Source organism: Eublepharis macularius, chromosome 6, assembly GCF_028583425.1.
Source record: "Eublepharis macularius isolate TG4126 chromosome 6, MPM_Emac_v1.0, whole genome shotgun sequence".
Classification (NCBI taxonomy): domain Eukaryota; kingdom Metazoa; phylum Chordata; class Lepidosauria; order Squamata; family Eublepharidae; genus Eublepharis; species Eublepharis macularius.
In genome coordinates, this window is record NC_072795.1 from 142,254,237 (window position 1) to 142,274,520 (window position 20,284).

Here is a 20,284-nt window from a genome sequence, read left to right on the forward strand (position 1 = left end):
GGCTCCCTGTCCTTTTCTCAGTGTCGCATACAGAAAAGCGCTAGCCAGAGATAGTCTGAAACGGAAAACAGTCCTGTGATAATGAAACTCTTCTTCTGTTTTTCTCGCTTTCCAGGCTGCAAGAAGCTCAACCGCTATCAGGTACTCTGATTTTTACCAACGGAGGCGCTGGCTTAATGGATGTAAAGTGGAAACCAGCATGTTGCAGACAAAAAGCATGACTAAAATACTAGAGATCCTTTCTAAGAAGAATTCATCACCTTGTTGAGCAGCCCTCGTTAAAACTGCCAAGATAATAAGAATTAAAGTGCTGTCCTTGCATATATTGGAGGTACTTAAATATTTAAGTTTAAGTAAAATGAGCAAATGTTAACGTTAATATTGTGGCATGCTCTCCAATCTCTGTTTTAATCTTGCCCTATTTTTTTCAAACTTTAAAATTGCAACACTTTCAAATCCAATTAATTTCAGCTAGATAATAAATAAAGCATTTGCTTAACTCTCTCCTATAAATCGTAATGGGTATTTAAACTTCAATTTTAGCTGCATTGAGCCCCTAGTGCATTTTGTAAAATAAGGCATAGTGTTTTTATGGGGAGAAGACAGTTTCTATTAAGTTTATTTTGCTGTGGCATTGTTAAATAAAGTTCATACAGTAACCATTCCTAAAATCAGACTATGAAATGTTTTAATGAATGGTCAATGCAATGGGGGTGATAATACGAAACATTGCTATAAATAATAAATTAGATACATCGATACCGCAGCTGCTCATTGCAAAGTACTACTTAAATGTAAACCGCTTCAGAATACCGGTTTGGATCCACAGTGTATTTATACTAATAGAACCTTCTTGCCAGTTCCCCCGTCCTGCTCTTCCTGGGGCCCCAACTCCCAGGAACAGTGCGGGGGGGCACTTCTGGCTGCAGTGGGAGAGGAAGTCCCATTCCACAGATGGAAATGCCTTCTGTTAGTGAAGGTTGACCACAGAATCCAAGACTAGGATCATTTTGTTTACTCAGATAAGCCACTGATAGACGGTAGATCCTTCCATGCTTAAAGCATGCTTTAGGATTCTCTTCTGAGTAGATATGAACCACTAGCTGCTACCTGATACTAAAGTGTAAAAGTTAGATATGCAAAGCTATGATCAGTATAAATATTTGTTGCTGCAAAGGCCTCCATATGTAATTCTTCTGATGCTGAGTAAGATTTGTTTAAAACAAGAAAAAGCTATTCCACGAATACTACTTTAAATTCCAAAGGCTTTTCCCCCTCATAGCCGCAAACACAGTCACTCCAGAGAGGTCCTATTTAGATAATCTAATCAGAGTTAGAACGCCTGGGAATGCCTATAAAGCTTTCCTGTGAATGGTATCCATTTTTGCAGAAGAACAGCGCCCCATTTTCAAAGGCATAGAAAGAATAGTAGAATCCCGTCTCTCACCCATGTCCCATCTTCATTTTAAACTGATATTGGATGAGATAGTTCTTCTACCCATATAATGAAAAACAGATAACAATAAATCAACTTTATAGAGAGAAAAAATGTATCATTTCCATCTCCACCTCTTTCCTTGCTTGATATGGCTTCGCTTGCTATGTTCATAATGAACTCCAACTGGGGGGATACTGACTTTCTTCATACACTCTGAATAAGCTAATTCCCTACAACCCTTAGATGCGATGCACTTTTTCTTATCTGTATTCTCAGTAGGGATTAGTATAACCCAACTTAAGTTTTCCTGTCTCTCCTTCAACCGACCACTCCAACAAAACGGGTCCCTTGCCTACTTCCAAAGCGAGTGGTAGGCACTTGCCCATTGTTTCACCCCAGGGAGTTGTCGTATATATGTGAACATTACAATCTCGTGGGTAATGCTGAGCACCTGAGTATTTCTCACGTGATCTACTCTCTATTCTGATAGAAAGTGTTGGGCAATCAGCCCTTCCCATGTGATTGCCGTATTCACACACACACAGCCAGTGCGGAATGGCACCATTAGAAATCACTTCCATTCAAGATGTATGCACACAATGCCACACTTACCCCTTCCATCCCTTCCATCTACCTTCCATTTACCCCTCATTCCCTTCCATTAAGGCTCGGACAAGACACATCCAATGGCTCCAATGACAGTGCAATCCTAAACAGAGTTAGGCCCTTCTAAGTTTATTGAAGTTGATGGAACTTGGTTCAGAATTGCACTGTGAGAATACCAAGCATCCATGTGTGAGGCCAGCGACAGGGTTCTTTCTCACACAAACATTGCCCCGTTGGGAGGGAGGGCAGCCTCTGTCTAGGAAGGTTCTGTATCCGTGCCTACACCTATGGGATTTCTTCATACATACACTTCAAAAGGTCACTTGGGTCCACCCTGTAGGGAGGCACTGCTGTGTGCCAGAGTGAATTGCATTTCAGTTCAAGCGTTGACTGAAGCCTGATTCATGTCACAGTGTACACACGTTTCCCATGTGCACATGCATGCATCTGTGGGTAAGAAAGAGCCTGTGCACATTCACTCGGCAGTTGAAATCGGGGGCCAATACTTGGATAAATGTGTGATTGAGATCACATGTTCAGCAGCACACGCATTGATTGGGAGCATGAGAATTACTCAGAGCATGTGTATAAAAAGGCTATACTGTACGTGGACTGTATGCGCATCCCTGTAACGTGAGCAGGGCTTAAGAAAAAGAGAGTGGGGTGCTTTTACTTCATTCTGTGAGGTCTATAAAAGTTATTCTAAGGTCTATAAATGTCATGTTCAGAAAGCCAGTGGAATAATACATTTCTCTTGTGATAAATATTTAACCCACCTATTGCTATTGGCTACTACAGTACAAGTCATCCAATTCCCATCTGTTTTGGCACTTTGTATTATTTGGTAATACTAAAGTTGATTTGCATTTTTTCTTTTTTATCCCTAGTAAATTATAGTAGCCTTAAGTCTGCCCGGGTAGATATGCTAGAAGATACTCAATACTTTAAGTTGCATTTAGCAGCTTTTAAAATGACATTATTCTTGTTCAATTTGTTCAAACTTTTGCAGCAGTATTTCACTATCAAGCGTTGAACCGTCATTCGTATTTGTTTTTGTACAAACTATGCAAGAATAAGATCTGCAAATATAAAAGCCATGGAATCCAGCGTCAGAGCTGTTCCTTGTTCACTGTGTCCCCGGCCCTCCTCCCCACAATGAGAAATCCATAGTTGTTATTTCTATTTCATCAACCCTCATCTTTTCCTTTCCCTGCCAGCTCTTCCTTTAGACATTGATGGCATGGGCGTGCTTCTTGCACAGAGGTTTATCCTTCTTGGAATAAAATGGCTGACCTTCCAGATTCACATGGCACACCTGAAAATTAAAAGATTAAATTTAATCAGAGGGAGAAAAAGACCTCATTTACTTCCTTGATTTGTGACCCAAAAAGAATGGGAGCCACCAACCCAGGGAACAAAACAGAGAAGGAGACTTAGAGCCTGTGCTGCTTATTATGAGTTGGAGATGTTACATTTTGAGGCAAGGCTGTCTTAAAAAATGATTTTATCGTGACGTGTATATGACTGTTGCACCATGTTCTTTTTTAAGAAATACATTCAGCTCTTCAGCGTCCCTGACGACCATGTTGTGGCCACCACTAGGCTACAAGAACATTTTTGACGCACCTTTGAATCTCTCCCCCCCCCGCTCATTATCAGCTGATGAACCCCCAAGTAGCACGCAGCCCTCTCGTCATGTGCAGTGGTCCATCAAGGCCGCTCACATTTCCAAAGAAATCTCTGTACATCTTAGATGGCGACATTCAGTTCCACTCTCAGAGTTCTGTCACATTAGGTCTACTGGGTCCTAGAAACAGGATCCAAGACGGTACATAGATAAAGGCGCGATCCTCAGCTGGGGTCAAGGGGGGCAGGGAGCAGCCTCAGCCCCTATCCCTACTGTATCCTCTAACGTAGGCCTTTCCGTTCTTCTCTGTAAGCAGGCAGGTGCCATTCACTCTTTGAAGGAAAAGGAAAGCGCAGCGCTTGAGGCCCCCTTTAGGATGAGAGCAGGAGTTGCCCCCTGGCCCTGAAAACGGGCCCTGGGTTCACGGACAGGGACCCAGCAGGTTTGGACAGTGAGCAAGAGCACAGCGGCACACGCACCTTCCTCAGAACGCCTCTACGGTTTGGGCTGTCGTCAATATGCTGATGACACCCAACTTTATCTGTTGATAGATGGCTAGCCAGACTCCACCCTGGATTCTTTGGCCAGCGCTTTCAAGGTTGTGACTGGCTGGCTAAAACAAGAGTCGGCTGAAATTGAACCCCGTGTAGACAGAGGTCCTGCACCTGGGTCATGGGCTGACAGGTTCTGGGATCCACCTCCCGACCCTTGATGGGACACCGCTGGCACCTGTGCCAGATGTGAGGTGTTTGGGTGTGGTCCTGGATGCGTCCTTGACAATGGAGGCCCAGGTCATGGCGCTTATCAAGTCTGCATTTTCTTATCTTTGCCAGGCCAGGCAACATGCTCCCTACCTCTCTACTGACAACCTAGCTGCGGTGATCCATGGAATGGTCACCTCCAGGTTGGGCTACTGCAACTTACCCTATGCTGGGCTGCCCTTGGGTCTGCTCCGGAAGTGGCAACTGGCCCAGAATGCAGCAGTACGCGTCCTGACTGGGACCTTGTTTCAGTCACACACACAACACCGGTTTTGTACCAGCTGCACTAACTCCCAGTGGAGTTCCAGATCAGGTTCAAAGTCTTGGTTTTAACTTTTAAGGTCCTTAGCAAACTGGGACCAGCATGCCTGCTCTCACCGTATGTTCCCTGGAGGCGGCTTCATTTGGCAAACAAATACCTACTGGTGGTCCCCGGCCCCAAGGAGGTTCACCTTGCCTCAAACAGGGCCAAGGCTTTCTCGGCCCTGGCACCAACCTGCGTGAACTCTCTGCCTGCGGCAACCTGGGCTCACTCGGACTGGTGGTCTTTCTGCCAGGCCTCCAAGACAGATGTTCTGCCAGACACACGGTGACTGAGGTGGGTGAACCGTCCGGACTGCCCACACCGGCCTCCTGCCGTGGGAGGGGTCGGGCGAGTACCTCCCCACTCTGTACCCATCTGGAACTGGCTTGTGTAGGCTGAATGGGTGGCACAGTATGCGCGTGGCTGTTTTATATTTTATATATTTTATGTTTTATACGTTGTATTGTTACTGCTGAATTTTATACTTCTGCTGCCAAGTTTTACTATTGTATAATTTATACTGTTGTGATCCACTCTGGGCCCGCTTACGGGGAGACTGGAATATAAATTTAGTTAAATAATAAATAAATAAGTATTAAGCAAGCCATCCTCTTGTCATAGTGATGGACACGTTGCTGGAGCATACAAAGAAGCACTTGGGTTGGGTCTGTTTCCTTCTAAGCCGAAACGGCAGCCTCTTTTCTAACTCAGTTTTCAAAATGACCCTGTAAAGATGTTCCCCGTGGGGAAGACAACGTAATCAGAGTCGGGATGGACTACCCATGCTACGATTTTGTTTAGACTTCTTGAAACATTAAACACCATCTATAATAATTGCACATTCCTGTATTTCTTGCACTCTGTTCCTCGCTTCCAAGTTTCCATAAGCACCTCTGATTTCAGCATAAGGCAGTTCTCCAGATTTAAAAAATCAAGAACAAGTCTACCTATGCAGCTGAATTACAAGGCACAACGTTGTTGCTGTACCAAACCATTTAGGTTGCAGGTGTATTGGGGCAAGCAACTGGCTGAATGTTTGTTGTCCCAAATAATTTTTTTTAAAAAAACCTTGTTCACAGAAAACTAGCATGTCAGGGAAAATACTAGTCTAGAATCACTCCTCTTGAAATGATAGTTTTCTGTATGCAAGGATTTTCTTTCCGTGGAGGAACATTCAATGGTGTGAATTCCACTGCTGCAGTCTGAGTGGTGCCATCCTGGAAAAACTGTATCAGATCAGGTAAGATTATGAAATACTGATGTATTTTTGATGGTGAAACCTACAGCACAAATGAAGCAGGTGTCATGCCAAGTGTGTCCAAGGGCTTCGATGAACTTATCTCCTGCTTCAACAGGGAAGTCGCAGCCGTGACATTTCGTGCTGAACAAAGCAACATAGTCTAGAAGCAGAAAGAAACAAAAACTAAAATTAGAACTTCAACAGAGTTAACTTTCCTTCAAACATCCATCTGCTGAATAAGAAACCTGTGGTTTATTTTTGCTTGGAATTCCTCATCTGCTTTGTGAACTTTTCCAGAATGAATTTTACGATGTGACTTGTTTGCTTTTTAATACCTTTGGCTGATGCTTTTGAGTGCAAAGCATGTCATGAAACAACGTTTGGGCCAGGAGTACCAACAACAGCTCAGGAACTTGAGTAAACTGTTGGAAAGACCCTCCCCATTATACATCTGCTGGGGCAGCCACACCCACTTCCCTTAATACTGCAGTCCGGCTGCAGCAGGGCACCTGACGCAGCAGCCTTGCTGCAGTGGAGCAGGGCACAGCCTGGCCAGCGCCTGCATCGGACACCTCTTGGGACTCTCCTCCAGGCCACCCCCAGTTCCATTAGGGCAGGAAAGTGGCACAGAAATGCAGTAAATAACTTCGAATGTTTTACATCCAGAAACCTCCCACTTTTAAGACAGGACCCGTTCCTATTTATGAAAATGGTTTCGGCTTCTTTCTATCTTTTCTCTTTAAAAAATTTAAAGAATCGAGATTATTCCAGGGTTGCCACCTCTTGGTTAAGAAACTCCTGGAGGTTGGGAGCTGGAGCATGGGGAGGGGTTTGGGGCAGGACAGCAGCCATAAAGTCCTCCCTCCAAAGCAGCCGTTCTCACCAGATGAACTGATGCCTGTAGTCTGGAGATCAATTGCAATTCCTGGAGATCTCCAGGCCTCAGCTGGAAGTTGGCAACATTAACCCATTCACATCACAAAGTTTTCATGTCCTCCACACAGGTTGACAAACACGGTCTGGGAGTTCTGTGTTTGGAACTTAATTGCCAGGTCTGCGTGGGCCCAATTTGGAGCAGGACCGTGGTGTGTAGAGAGAGAGAAGGCTCAAGCCTCCACCCTGGAGCCGTTTTCCCAGCTGGAATGTGTCTGTTCCCCAGAAGAGAAGTATTTGTGCAGCCTCCTGGGCACGCAACTTTCCCCACTGGGGGCAAACAGTAGCCTGGGAAAAGGTCACAAGAGCCACGTTTAAGTCCCCTCTCCCTGTGTGCCGCAGTCCCCATCAGCATCGGGCTCATGCACACCTGGGAAGAGAATTCCAAGACTGTGAGCGTTGGCCCAACATGGGGTAGCCAAACAGAGGCCACAAGGACTCTTCAGGATTTGAATTGGCCATTAGTGGTGATGTCAGCTGGCGTGACCTTCCTCTGGGTCCTTGGCCCACCGTAGAGGAGCAATGTTTTAAGAGAATGTGCTAATTTGGGTATTGACGTCTATAGGAGTAGAGGGACGATAATATTCCACATACAATCCATTTAAGAGAGACGGCACAGATGCCTTCTTGCAAGCCTGCTTCTGCCAAGAACAAGTGGAGTGCTCAAGCAATCTGAAACGCTGCGAAGCGGCAGCAAAGCCAAAGAAGGGATATTATTAGCTGCCATCTTGGGTCATTTCATCTCCCAGCTCAGCTCACCATCGCCTTCAGCAAGGAGTAGCAGCAGATCCTTCCCCAAAGGAAAGAAAGGCAGCTCGGGGGGGTCTCTGCGGCCCACAGGTAAAAGGCCACGAATACAGAGCGTGAGTACAGTCCCACTCCAGGAACAGAGGAATTACCAAGAACCAAAACAATGTAGAGAAGTATACTTTTTAGGCAACAGAAAAACAAGGAGGCATCTAACCGATTCATTCACTAAGTGTGAGCACAAACTGGGGTGGGGGGGAGAGTGGAGGGCGCCATGCCCAGCTGTACTGTTCCCTTGGGCACGTATGCCCCCCCCTTGTCTGCAGAGGCTCCAGAAAGGACAACAGAGCAGCGGATCCATTTTACTGGGTCCCGTTTGTCTCGCAGTCTTTCAGTAGCGGGGCCGCGCCAATACCTTTCTCGCAGTAGGGCTCCCCATCCTCCATGTGGAAGAGGCTGTTCCCAAAGGGCTTTCTGCAGGCGGCGCAGACAAAGCAGGTGGTGTGCCAAGTCTGCCGAAGGGCGTGCATCACTTCCTGAAAGGCAAAGGAGAGCAGGGGTACGGTCGGCACCACTGGAACACGGTCCAGAAGCAAAGGCGAGGCTGGGCAGGAAGAGCACAGCCACAGGTTTTGTCTCCATCTTTGGGTTGCTGCTTTCCCCACCGGAACGGAGTGGGAAGAAAGTTGTGGAGGAGGGCAAAGCTCCCCCCACTCAGTGTTGCCAGCCATTTTTTCTCTATCAAAGGCAGCTCAGAAATCTGTAGCTGGGGCAAGATCAGATGTCAGGAGCCGCTGGGTTTTTCCGCACGGACTTTCTCTGTTGGTTCTGGCCCCACATTGCTTCTATTTATCTCCTGTTTTCTGCATGCATATTTTTGCCTTTAGTTTTTGCTTTGGGTTTCTGGTTTCCTCCGTTTTTCCCCAGTTCACTTGAGACCACTTTTAGCCTGCTCTTCTTGTACAACCCAGTTTTGAGTCAATTTTTCCCCGTAATTCATAATGTTTCTATCCGTTTTGTTTCTCCCACCCACCAACACCCACTTTGTGATGATAGGATATTCATCATTGTCAAACCACTCCTCTCACATTCTTTCCACCCTCTTCGTTTTCTATCTTTTTATTGTCATTTTCACAGTGTTAATCGATCTACTATTGTAACAATACATGAAAAAGAGTCTCAGAATTTCCAGCTTTCGTTTTTAAAAAAGGAAATCTTTAGACCATTCCACCGTGGAGACATGCCTTTTCCCTCATATCTCTACAAGGGAAGGGGCTTAGAACCTTACTTTTTTAAAAAAAAATGAAAACTGGGAATTCAGAGAACCTACTGTATGTATTGTAACAACAGTAGGTTATTTTTTATTTTATTTTATTCGATTTGTATTCCGCCCTCCCCGCATCAGCAGGTTCAGGGCGGAGTCCAATTAATACAATAATATAAAATACAATACCTTTAAAAACGATAAAAACGATAATGCGGTTATAATGCGGTTATAATGCTATATAACAGTAGGTCAATATAATGCTATTTCCCCCCCCCCCAAAAAATTGCAAAAGTCCTGGGGGGGGCACTTCTAGCACCGAAAAACACAGCAGTTTGAAAAGCTCATAGCCACTGCTGCTCCAGGTTCCATCCCAAGAGAGGTCAGGCTACCCCTGCCCAGGGCCAGCCTCCGCCTCCTAGCTCTGGGTCAGCCCAGGTTGGGTTCTCTAGTTTGGACTGTGGGATGGGGGATAGGCATGGGAGGCCAAGCTGCCCCCCTTTTATTGCTCCCCATGAAAAGACTTGCCTGTGTGTTTATTTTGCTTTTTTAGAAATTCAGCCTATGGAGAAATGCTTTTATTTGTAGGGTAGGATTGCATCAAAAACCCTAACCCCGCCCCGCCCCGCCCCCAGTCTAGAAAAGTGTCTTTGCTGAGAACAAGGGGGGGAGGGGGGGAAGCCAGATGCTTTCTAAGCTTTACCAGCCTTGGACTTCAGTCATGCAGATGTGACCAGAAAGCTTCCTGCTAGAAGCTTACCCTTTTAGGTGTGTGGCGGGGGGGGGGGGGGTTGACAGAGAGTTGGAGGACTAAAGTGCCAGAAGAGTTTTTTTTCTGGAACCTCCGGGAAAAGCCTCTCTGACCTGCACCTTTGACCTGCCCACAGGGTGGGCAAAGGGAGAGAGCGAAGCTGCCTGGCACAGGGAGGAGGAGCTCTCTGGCTGCCTTGTGCTGGAAGCGGAAGGAGCTGAGAGCTGGGCCCTTGCAGGCGGCGGCCACTGGCCACGTGGAGGCTGAAGGCCTGAAGCAGGGGAAGTATGGGGACCTCTCAGTAAGCTGGAACTTCCTGAGACAGAGAGCCTGCCAAAACAGAAGGTCTAAGGTAGGCTTGTACAAAGGGAGGGAGAGGGGAACCACGTTTTTACCCATTCCTTTTGAGTGTAGTAAGCAGCCGCTGTGGTCACCAGGTGCTGGGTGGGTAGCAGGAGACTGGGCACAAGGCAGGGCACTCAGAGTGGCAAGCCTGCCCAGGGGAGCGAGGAGTCTCTTGGCCCTCCCCATAGGCAATTCCCACATAGGCCAAGTGGTGGCAGCGGGTGCAAAAGAGAAGGAGCAAAAGCCCCTCTGAGGGTTGGGGGGGCACTATGAGGGTGGCACGTGCTGGACGGAGACTGGGACTGCCACTGGTGAACCCCAGAGGGCAAGAAGGGGCAGTGCTCACGGGCCAGTGGGGCTGTTCCTCTGCAAAGCCATTATCCTAAAATATAAAAGGCAAACTATGTTGCCGACAACTCACTTTTTATCTCTGTGCAGGCACACTCACAGGGATAAAAAGTCGGTTGTCGGCAATGGATTTACCCGGCTGCCAGAGCCCAGAGACGGCGTCCGCACCCAAGAACTCAGCCAAGGCACAGGAAGAAGAAGTCAGCTGAGCTGCAACAGTCCCTCCTGGGTCTTGGCCACCGGCCCTGGTGCAAGGAGGAGAGGCACCAGGCGGAGTGGCTGCCAAAGCAGCCAGCAGAGCCATGCCGGTCCCTCCTGGGCCTTGGGTGCCAACCTATGCAGCGCCAGGGATGGCGCAGGCCACCTCGAGGGTGGCAGAGCTGAGCGTGTGCCCAGGGCACCAGGCAGATGGCTGTGGGGCAAATACCCACAGCCTGGCTGGTCTAGCAATATGGCTCCACCTCCATCACACCCTAAAGAGTGGCCTGCTGGCCCAGGACAACAATGATCAAAATGCCAGCGGTGTTAGCGAAGCTGTGGGGTCCCTTTAAAGACCTGCACCTAACAGCTGGGTTTGGTAGCAGCCGGTGGGTAGGCCCAGTATGTGGCCAGGGGATAAGCCACCCTCCTGCGCCTGAAATACAGGGATTATGCTCTCTCGTGAGATTTCTCTGGACCTTCCTGGGTGGGTGGGGCTCCAGAGAGTTCTTTTAAAGCAGACGCCGTAGAAGATCAAGGATGACGTGCCCCAGTTCTCTCTGGGAGGCTGCAGAGGGGCAGGTGTGGGAGAAGGAAGGCGCCGGGTGGGTCTAACCCTCTGCTCTCCATGTAGCGAGACCACGGAGACTTCCCACAAAGGACGTGGGAGAGCAGCCGGGTCCAGGCGTCGGACTGGCAGCCCCAGCACCCAGCCTATGGGTAGCCAGAGTTCTCTTCGATCCAGGATTCTCTGTGTGGGGCTGGAGGGGGGTGGGGGTCAGGTGCACGTGGGAGCCCAGCAACAAGCCAGGCGTGTGCACATACTGGGTGAATGTCGGGCTGGAGGGATGCATTTAAGATCACCAAGCGGATCCCCTCTTTTCATGGCCCAACAGTTCCAATGATTTTGTTTTTTATGAGGAAGCCACAAGTCTCCTGACCGTCAAAATGCTGACTGAACGCAGCCCCACAGGGGCCCGCTGAGCACGGGGCTGCTCGAAAGGCCGATGAGCTCCAGTGGAGACGTGAGGCGTAGCCTCCCTGCAGGGCTGCCTTTTCAGAAAGGGGCAAAGCGCTTTCACAGACAGGGCCAAGAGTTTCGAAACGGTTCACAGGCCTGTTCTTGGCCACGTTCAAGGTTAATGCACAAAATAGTGTATTTTTTTTAGACAATTCCCCCTCCTAATGACTACAACAACGTTATCAAAGCAGTAGCATAGATACTCCGGAGAAGAAATCACCTGTGGGCTGGACTGTGGCACAGCTACGAAAACTAAGGCTCAAGTGATCGGGGAAATCTATCCGTGGAGTAATTTATGTCCTCGCTGGAGCAGCTTCGGCTGCCACTAATTACAACTCAGGCAACCCCTGAAATGCTCAGGTGCTTCCTCTTCCCAAATTGTTTAGTGCCTGCTCGCACAGATGTGAAGACAGCCTGGCACCATTTGCATTGGTAGCATGCCTCGTTAGTGAGTCATCAGCAGCAGCTAGTTTCATTAAATTAAATTGATGTTTACAAAACAACCCAAGCCTGGCAAGTGAACTTGGATTAAGTTACAAAGCTCTCTGAGAAGCAAATCGTGGTTTGCTGATCAGTGCCGGTTGGGTTTTTGCAGGCAAATTTGTAAATGTACAGCGGGAGCTGTCTCCCACCTGACCGGACATGACGACACCTGATGAGAGCCCGCTGGCAGCACAGATGTTTAGACTGAGGGCCCCCGAAGCTGCCCAGCCTCCGGAGGGTGAGGCCCGTGGCCCATCTCGTCCAGCGTCTGCTTCCCAGGATGTTGGCCTCTCAAGATGCTACAAGGAACCCCACAGGCAGTGTCTCCTGGCACAGGCCTCTCTTCCTGACTGCTTCCCAGCATCGGACAGTCGAAGGCATTTGCCTCCAAACCTGAACAGCCCCTCCAGTTGTTAAGGCTCACAGCTGATGATGGGTTGATCCTCCACAAATCTGCCCAACCCCCTTTTAAATCCATTGAAATCAGTGGCCCTTGCCACCTCTCAGGGCAGTGAGTTCCGGAAGTCCACCCCATTGTGGGAAGTAGCAGCTCATTTTGTCCCTCTTGAATGTATTGTCCATCAGTTTCGTAGGGTCACCACAAGTTCCACTATTGTGGGGGAGGGGGAAATTTCCTTCTATCCACTTCCTCTACACCATACACCATTCTTGCCACGTGGGTTCATGGCCTGGACATTGAGACTTGACTACTGTAACGCACTCTGCGTACGTCTCCCCTCGACCCAGAGACTGCACTTCGTGCTGAATGCTGCAGCTTGATTGTCATCAAGAGCTCGGTGGGGGCGCGCACGTCACTCGCACTCTGCAGTCCCTCCACTGGCTCCCCATCAGTTGCCCGACTCAATTCAAAGTTTTGGCTATAACATACAAAGCCCTTCATGGCCTTGGCCGTTCATATCCGCAGGACTGCCTCTCCCCTGATGCTCTACCATGGCAGCTTTGCTCATAATAATAATAATAACATTCAATTTATATACTGCCCTTCAGGATGACTTAACACCCACTCAGAGCAGTTTACAAAGTATATCATTATTATCCCCACAACAAAACAGCCTGCGAGGTGGGTGGGGCTGAGAGAGCTCTGAGAGAGCTGTGACTAGCCCAAGGCCACCCAGCTGGCTTCAAGGGGAGGAGTGGGGAATCGAACCCGGCTCTCCAGATTCTGAACAGAACCTATTGCAGACACCACCCAACAAATAGGAAAAGCCAACAGCTGCCCATACCCATGCATTCTCTGGGGTGGACCCGCCTGGGGCAGAATGGCCTGCCTGAAAAGGTCAAAAAAGCTTTTCTGGCTTTCTGCGAACTCTGCAAAGCTGAATTATTCAGGAGGGCTTTCTTATGCCATTAACAGGGCTGTGTTGTAAGGAAATGGTTACAGAGATGCTCTGATAAAGGGATAGGGGCTGTAGTGTGAACAGTGCACGGCCTGCTACTGTTGTTTATTCTGTCATGTTCAAATTGCTTATGTATTGTTCCAACTTTGTATAATATTTCAGCTTCTTTTCAGGTGGTTCTCCAATCTATACCCTTTTGTATTGTTTATTGAAGTCACAGCTGTTGATCATGTTGAATTATGTAATCTGCCTGGAGTCTCAGCGAGAAGAGCGGACTGTAAATAATGTGAATGAATGAATGAATGAAATTCTGTAGGGCTTTATCATGTTACCCTCTCAGTTATCTTTCTTCTAAACTAAAAATCCCTGGATGTTTAAGCCTTTGCCTTACAGGGCAGATGCTCCAACCTCATGATAATTGTGTGTATGTCTGAGTGCTGTCACGTCGTTTCCTTCTGACTTATGGTGACCCTATGAATGAAAGATCTCCAGAATGTCCATCTTTAAAATATTTGCTCAGATCTTGCAAACTGAGAGGGTAACATGACACCTTTATCGAGTCAGTCAATCTCATGTGGGGTATTCCTCTTTTCCTATTGCCTTCCATTTTTCCTAGCATTACTGATTTTTCCAGTGAGTCTTGTTTTCTCATGATGTGAAATACAATAACCTCAGTTTCGTCATTTAACTTCTAGGGCAAATTTCTTCATTGTCATCTTCAGGGCTTTTTTTTCAGCTGGAACGCAGTGGAACGGAGTCCCGGAACCTCTTGAAAATGGTCACATGGCCGGTGGCCCCGCCCCTGATCTCCAGACAGAGGGGAGCTGAGATTGCCCTCTGCGCTGCCGAGCAGCGCGGAGGGCAATCTCAACTCCCCTCTGTCTGGAGATCAGGGGGGCGGGGCCACCAGCCATGTGACCATTTTCTCCGAGGGCAACCCACTGAGTTCCGCCTCCTCTTTTCCCAGAAAAAAAGCCCTGGTCATCTTTAAAATTGTGTGGTTCCTCAGTAGTCATTTCTCTTGTCTTCATAAAATTAGCTGTCCTTTTCTGAACTTTCCCCAGTTTTTCTATATCTTTTTTGACATGTGATGACCCGAACTATACACACTATTCCGAATGAGGCTGCGCTGGGTCCTTGTATAAGAACATGGATATACCTGCAGTTTTATTCCCGGTCTCTTTCCTGATCATCTCTAGCATGGAACTGACCTTTTTAAAATGGCCACTGAACACCCAAGTCGACATATTCAGCATATTTGTGAAATTAAAGCGGGGGGGGGGGGCGCGGTTGCCCCAGCATATATAACTTTGCATTGACACTGAATTTCTCCTGCCATGTTATTCGCCCATTCATCCAGTTTGGAGAGGTCTTTTGGGAGCTCCTCACAACCCTCTTGTGTTTTCATTATTCCAAAAAAGTTTGATGTCATCTTTGAACTTTGCTACCTCATTTCCCCTTCCTGTTCCACTTTGGTACCGACTATCCCCAAACCCATTCTTCAACCACTTCGACTGCCCCCTCATTCGCCTGACTCCCCAACGGTTCCACTTTCTGGCATGCCGCTGTGTTTCACTTTGGACTTACTCCCATGATCTTGGCATGGCATCTGGCACAGGTCGGGGCAAAGAACTGCTCATAGCAGCGCTCACAGTACACGCTGTTCTGCTCCTCGACGAAGCCGACGTCAGCCAGGGAGGCCTTGCAATGAGCACAGTAGAATTCCTCTGGATGCCAGGATCGCCCCATGGCTACCAGGAAAGGGCCCCTGCGAAAGAGGAACAGCACAGGATTGCATGGCAAGAACGTCTGCAGGGCGCAAGCATCAAAGGCCGTACCAAGGGTATAAACCTGTATTGGCTATATGACATTTTTACTGTATTATAGTCTGGTGAAGGGTCTAAGAGAGACTCCAGCTCTCCCCATGAACTACAACTTGTACAGTTTTCTGCAAAGTTGGAAAACTGTTAAATCCATTCAGGTCTCTAGTACAGATCTGAGTCGTGCCAACTTGGAAAGCTCTGAGGAAGGAGATATGTATGCAGCTTTTGGATTAGATCATTCTGAAAAGCTAAGGCTGAAGTAGAAAACAAAAGCAGAGGTGACATCTTGGGCTAAAATCCAAGCATTCAAGTTCCATGGATAGGACATGTGTACACTTAATTCCAGGTAGTATTATTACCAGGGCTTTTTTTTCTTGAAAAAGAGGTGGTGGCACTCGGTGGGTTGCCCTCAGAGAAAATGGTCACATGGCCAGGGGCATGAGCAGCACAGAGGGCAATCTCAACTCCCCTCTGTCTGGAGATCAGGGGGCGGGGCCACCAGCCATGTCACCATTTTCAAGAGGTTCCGGAACTCCGTTCCACCACGTTCCTGCTGGAAAAAAGCCCTGATTATTACCTTAGTGCTTGTCATTGTGACTAGGGTTACCAGTTGTCTGGTTTTCACCTGGACAGTCAGATATTTTTGTGGACTGGCCAGTGGATGACATCACTTCCAACAGTGATGAAATCATGCTGGGAATAACAATACGAAAGTAAGTGCCACACCTTCCCTCTCCCCAGAATCTGGTATTCTTCCAGACTCCATCTGGCAACCCTAAATGAGACAGATCTTGTCAAAACATGTGAGCATCTGGATGACTTCAAAATCATCAAAAGGTATGCTATTTGAAGAGTTTATGAAAGTTCTCTTGGAGGGGGAAAGCAATGAGAATTGGGGAGCAACTATTTCTCCCATCAAATTCCACCCGTGCTTCCCCCAAACAGTCTGGGGCTAATATGACAAATGTTCCCGATTTCTCGAGTTTTCTGTAGCTTGGCACTTGTTCAAGGACAACAGGGGCCCTCATTGGATGGCCACTGTTTAATTCAGGGCTGAAATCTGTGGCACACTCCACTTGCTTAGGGGCTGACTCCAGGAAACATGGTTTGCTGCTTGAATCTAGATTCAGAAGAGGATGAGTTTGGCACTGGGTCTGGGGACGGGCAGTACAGCAGGCACCAGCGAAACCACTAGGCTACACTCCGCTCCAATTCACTCACTGAACAGCCAGTTCAGAGGCAGCAGGCACAGAAGGCCAGTGAGGCCCTCTTGTCCCCTCCTCCTTCTGGCCTGGGAAAGTGTCGTGCTCCCCACTGGCTGTCTGCGGTTCTGCCCCCCAGCAGAACATGAGCTTGAGAGGTTCCTACTGGTCAGAAACAGGGACTAGGACTGCCTTCAAATAGATGTGCTTCCCGTGCGACCACCTACGCATTGTAAACAGTAAATTACAAAAGGTACCATAAATCTGCAGCACTCTCTCTTCATTAAAAACTGACCCAAACAAGATGGCTGCTCTGGAACTCCCTACTGTTTCAGTAACTGAAGAATGCAACCAATAGGTTTTAGCAGGATCAGACAAAAATCCTAATCTAAATTTGTGCTGTGATTTTTAAAAATAAAGTATATTATGAACATATATTTTTAAGCCAAGAGTTCCTTCAGTGCAGATACATGCAGGCAGGGCTTTTTTTCCAGCGGGAACGCAGTGGAACCAAGTTCCGGCACCTCTTGAAAATGGTCACATGGCTGGTGGCCCCACCCCCTGATCTCCAGACAGAGGGGAGTTTAGAGGGCAATCTAAACTCCCCTCTGTCTGGAGATCAGGGGGCGGGGCCACCAGCCATGTGACCATTTTTGCTGAGGGCAATTTAAACGTTGAAAAACTCCCCCCTTCTTCCAGCTGACCCAAAGTGACCTCATCGAATTCCACCACCTTTTCCCCCTGCATGCAGGTATTGGGGTATGACACTTTTTTCTCTGTATGAACAGTAGGTTTGCCAGTTCCCCTAACCCTCCCGGCAGGAGGGAGGGACACCCGGCTCTTACCGCCTTCTTTACTGCTTACTTGCGCATGCTGCGTGTGTGCGGTTCCACAGCTGCGTGGTGACATCATCACCACGCAGGCACAGGGGTGTGCGCCTGTTTCGTAGCAGACCAATTCGGGCCTCAAATAGGCCCAGTTTGGCCCATCTGGGGCCCAAATCAGCCTATAGCAAAGCATGGAAGTGCTCCTGAGGTGGCGTGACGATGTCAGTGACATCGTTGTGCCACCCCGGGAGCACACTCAGGCTTCCCGGGCTTTCCTCCCCTGCCAGCCACGTAAATGGAGATGGGGGTGGAGGGTGAAAATGGGGGATCCCCCGCCCCCCCCTGGGGAAATGGGATACCTGATGAAAAGATATGAGAGTGTTAATAATCAATAGATCTTCCCCTTTGAGCTAGTGGACATCACGATAAGCTTCTTGTTAATACAAGCAGGGCTTTTTTCCAGCGGGAACGCAGTGGAACAGAGTTCCGGAACCTCATGAAAATGGTGACATGGCTGGTGGCCCCGCCCCCTGATCCCCAGACAGAGGGGAGCTGAGATTGCCCTCCGCGCTGCTTGGCAATCTCAACCCCCCTCTGCCTGGAGATCAGGGGGCGGGGCCACCAGCCATGTGACCATTTTCTCCAAGGGCAACCCACTGAGCTCCACCACTTCTTTCCCCAGAAAAATAAGTCCTGAATACAAGAGACTAAGAATATATACCAGGCCAAAAGATTACATAGAAATGGGGTTGAAAGTGAGGAGAATAGAGATGTATCAGTGTATTCAGGGGACGGGGAACATTTGTGCCCATTTCCCAGCCCCCAAAGCCATAATTATGCTCTTCCCGTTTTTTGGCAAGGATTCTCTTTTCCTCTTCCTGCCAATACAGTTTTCACACTGAGAGTCTCCTTCTCGTGCTATTCCCTGAAATATCTTGTGGCAAAGAGCCAGCAAATGTGATAGAAAAGTCGGCCGCAGAATCCCTGAAACGAAACAATAACCTTTTGATTTTTTTTAAAGGGATAATTCGGTGATAAGAAATGAAACCTTGAAATACTACATACATGACTTAACACCCACTCAGAGCAGTTTACAAAGTATGCCATTATTATCCCCACAACAAAACACCCTGTGAGGTGGGTGGGGCAGAGAGAGCTCTGAAAGAGCCATGACTAGCCCAAGGTCACCCAGCTGGCTGCAAGTGGAGGAGTGGGGAATCGAACCCGGCTCTCCAGATTAGAGTCCCACGCTCTTAACCACTACACCAAACTGGCATCTCTGGTTCAAAGGGTCAGGGCACAAATTATGTAGAAGGCCTCTACTTGAGACCCTGGTGATCCAATGCCACTGAGGGCAGACAATACTGGCCTGGATAGACCGATGGTCTGACTCGGTTACAAGGCAGTTTCATGTGGCCATATTTGTGTGCCTCCCAGTTCTCTCCCTCCCGTAAGAAAAGCCCTCCCCATACCTGATGACGCTATTACAGTGTCCACAGAGCGGAGTCCGGCTGCTGGCTGGGAAGCGTTCAGCCCTTTGGATTGTTCCACGGGCTACAGCAGGAGCCTGAGCGGAGGCCGGAATCGAAGGAGGTGGGTAAGACGGAGCAGAGGCTGGTGGCGGTGGCACCGGAGCACCCCGGGGCAAGATATGCTTGGTGACAGTCGTCGTCGATTTTCCAGGAGCAAATTTTTGAGAGAACGAGTCGTCTGTTATCCAGGGAGGACGACTTGAAGGCTCGGTGTTGCTTGGAGTGTATGAATGAGTTGAGGCCACCGCTGGTGCTGGAGCCGGTGCTGGAGCTGGAGCTGGTGCTGTTTAAAGCAAAGAAATGAAAACGGATGTTTTAAAAAGAATTTATTGGAAGCAGTTACCAAAACCTCCTTCGAGGCCTGCCTGCCTCAGATAACCCTCCTTACTGCCTCAACCGACCACAAATCAAATGCTGCAAGAGATCCCAGGATGTCAGCTGACCCCTGGGCTTTGGAGCGAAATAAACGATAAAAGCAGCAACCTGGTTTACTTGTGGTTGTTTGAGGTCACTGACAATCCTGCAATGCTGGCCTAAGTAGGTTTCGTTCAGGGAAAATATGCAACGGACTGTTGCAACTGTTTTTCTTTGAGAGTGTATATGTGAGATTCGTCTTAAGCACAGAAATATAGAAACATAGAGCTGGAAGGGAACCCCAAGGACATCTAGTCCAGCCCCCTGCACAATACAAGAAATTCTCCCCACCTCACCTCCCCCAATAACCCTTGCTCTATGGAGAGGAAGGCAAGAAACTTCCCGGATCCCTGGCCCATCCGGCCTGGAGGAAAATTCCTTCCCGACCTTGAAGCGGTGCTCTGGATTGACCCTGGGCATGTAAGAGAGGGCCGCAAGATCCCAGCACAGACTCCTGCCCTTCTCCCCCCAATCATATTGAGTCACGGAATCGTCATTGCAGGCAGGGGGCCATCCAGCCTCCTCTGGAAGGAAGGAGAGCCCACCACCTCCCGAGGAAGCCTGTTCCACTGAGGGACCGCTCTAACTGTCAGGAAGTTCTTCCTAATGTTTTGCCAAAAACTCTTTTGCTTTAATTTTAACCCGTTGTTTCTGGTCCGACCCTCTGGGGCAACTGAAAACAACTCTGCTCCATCCTCTGATTGACAGCCTTACAAATACTTGAAGAGTGCTATCCTATCACCTCTCAGTCTCCTCCTCTCCAGCTCCTTCAGCCTTTTCTCATAAGACTTGGTCTCCAAACCCCTCACCATCTTTGTTGCCCTCCTTTGAACATATTTCAGCTTGTCAACGTCAGACTGCTGACTCATGTTCGATGTATGATCTACGAAGATCCAGAGATCCTTTTCACATGTACTACTGCCAAGACAGCCTCTCCCAGCCTATAATTAGGCAGTTGATTTTTCCTACCGAAATGCAGAACTTTACATTTATCTCTGCTGAAATGTATTTTGTTAGTTTTAGCCCAGTTTTCCAGCCTGTCAAGATCACCCTGAATCTTGA

At 48.3% G+C, this 20,284-nt stretch overlaps 1 protein-coding gene across 3 annotated transcripts in view; it reads right to left on the reverse strand.

The window, feature by feature from the left end:
• Positions 1-241: 241 nt before the first annotated feature.
• The window catches only part of LDB3 (LIM domain binding 3), a 216,300-nt gene continuing 196,257 nt past the window's right edge, over positions 242-20,284 (reverse strand). For 2 of the 3 annotated variants that reach the window (XM_054983567.1, XM_054983566.1), the window contains exons 8-12: positions 18,749-19,091; positions 15,012-15,192; positions 8,072-8,192; positions 6,021-6,136; positions 242-3,359 (exon numbers count right to left, since the gene is read on the reverse strand). In XM_054983567.1, the coding sequence (XP_054839542.1) occupies positions 3,270-3,359; positions 6,021-6,136; positions 8,072-8,192; positions 15,012-15,192; positions 18,749-19,091 (851 nt within the window). In that variant the 3' untranslated portion in view covers positions 242-3,269. The remainder of the gene's footprint in view (positions 3,360-6,020; positions 6,137-8,071; positions 8,193-15,011; positions 15,193-18,748; positions 19,092-20,284) is intronic. The other variant, XM_054983570.1, reaches the window with a different exon arrangement.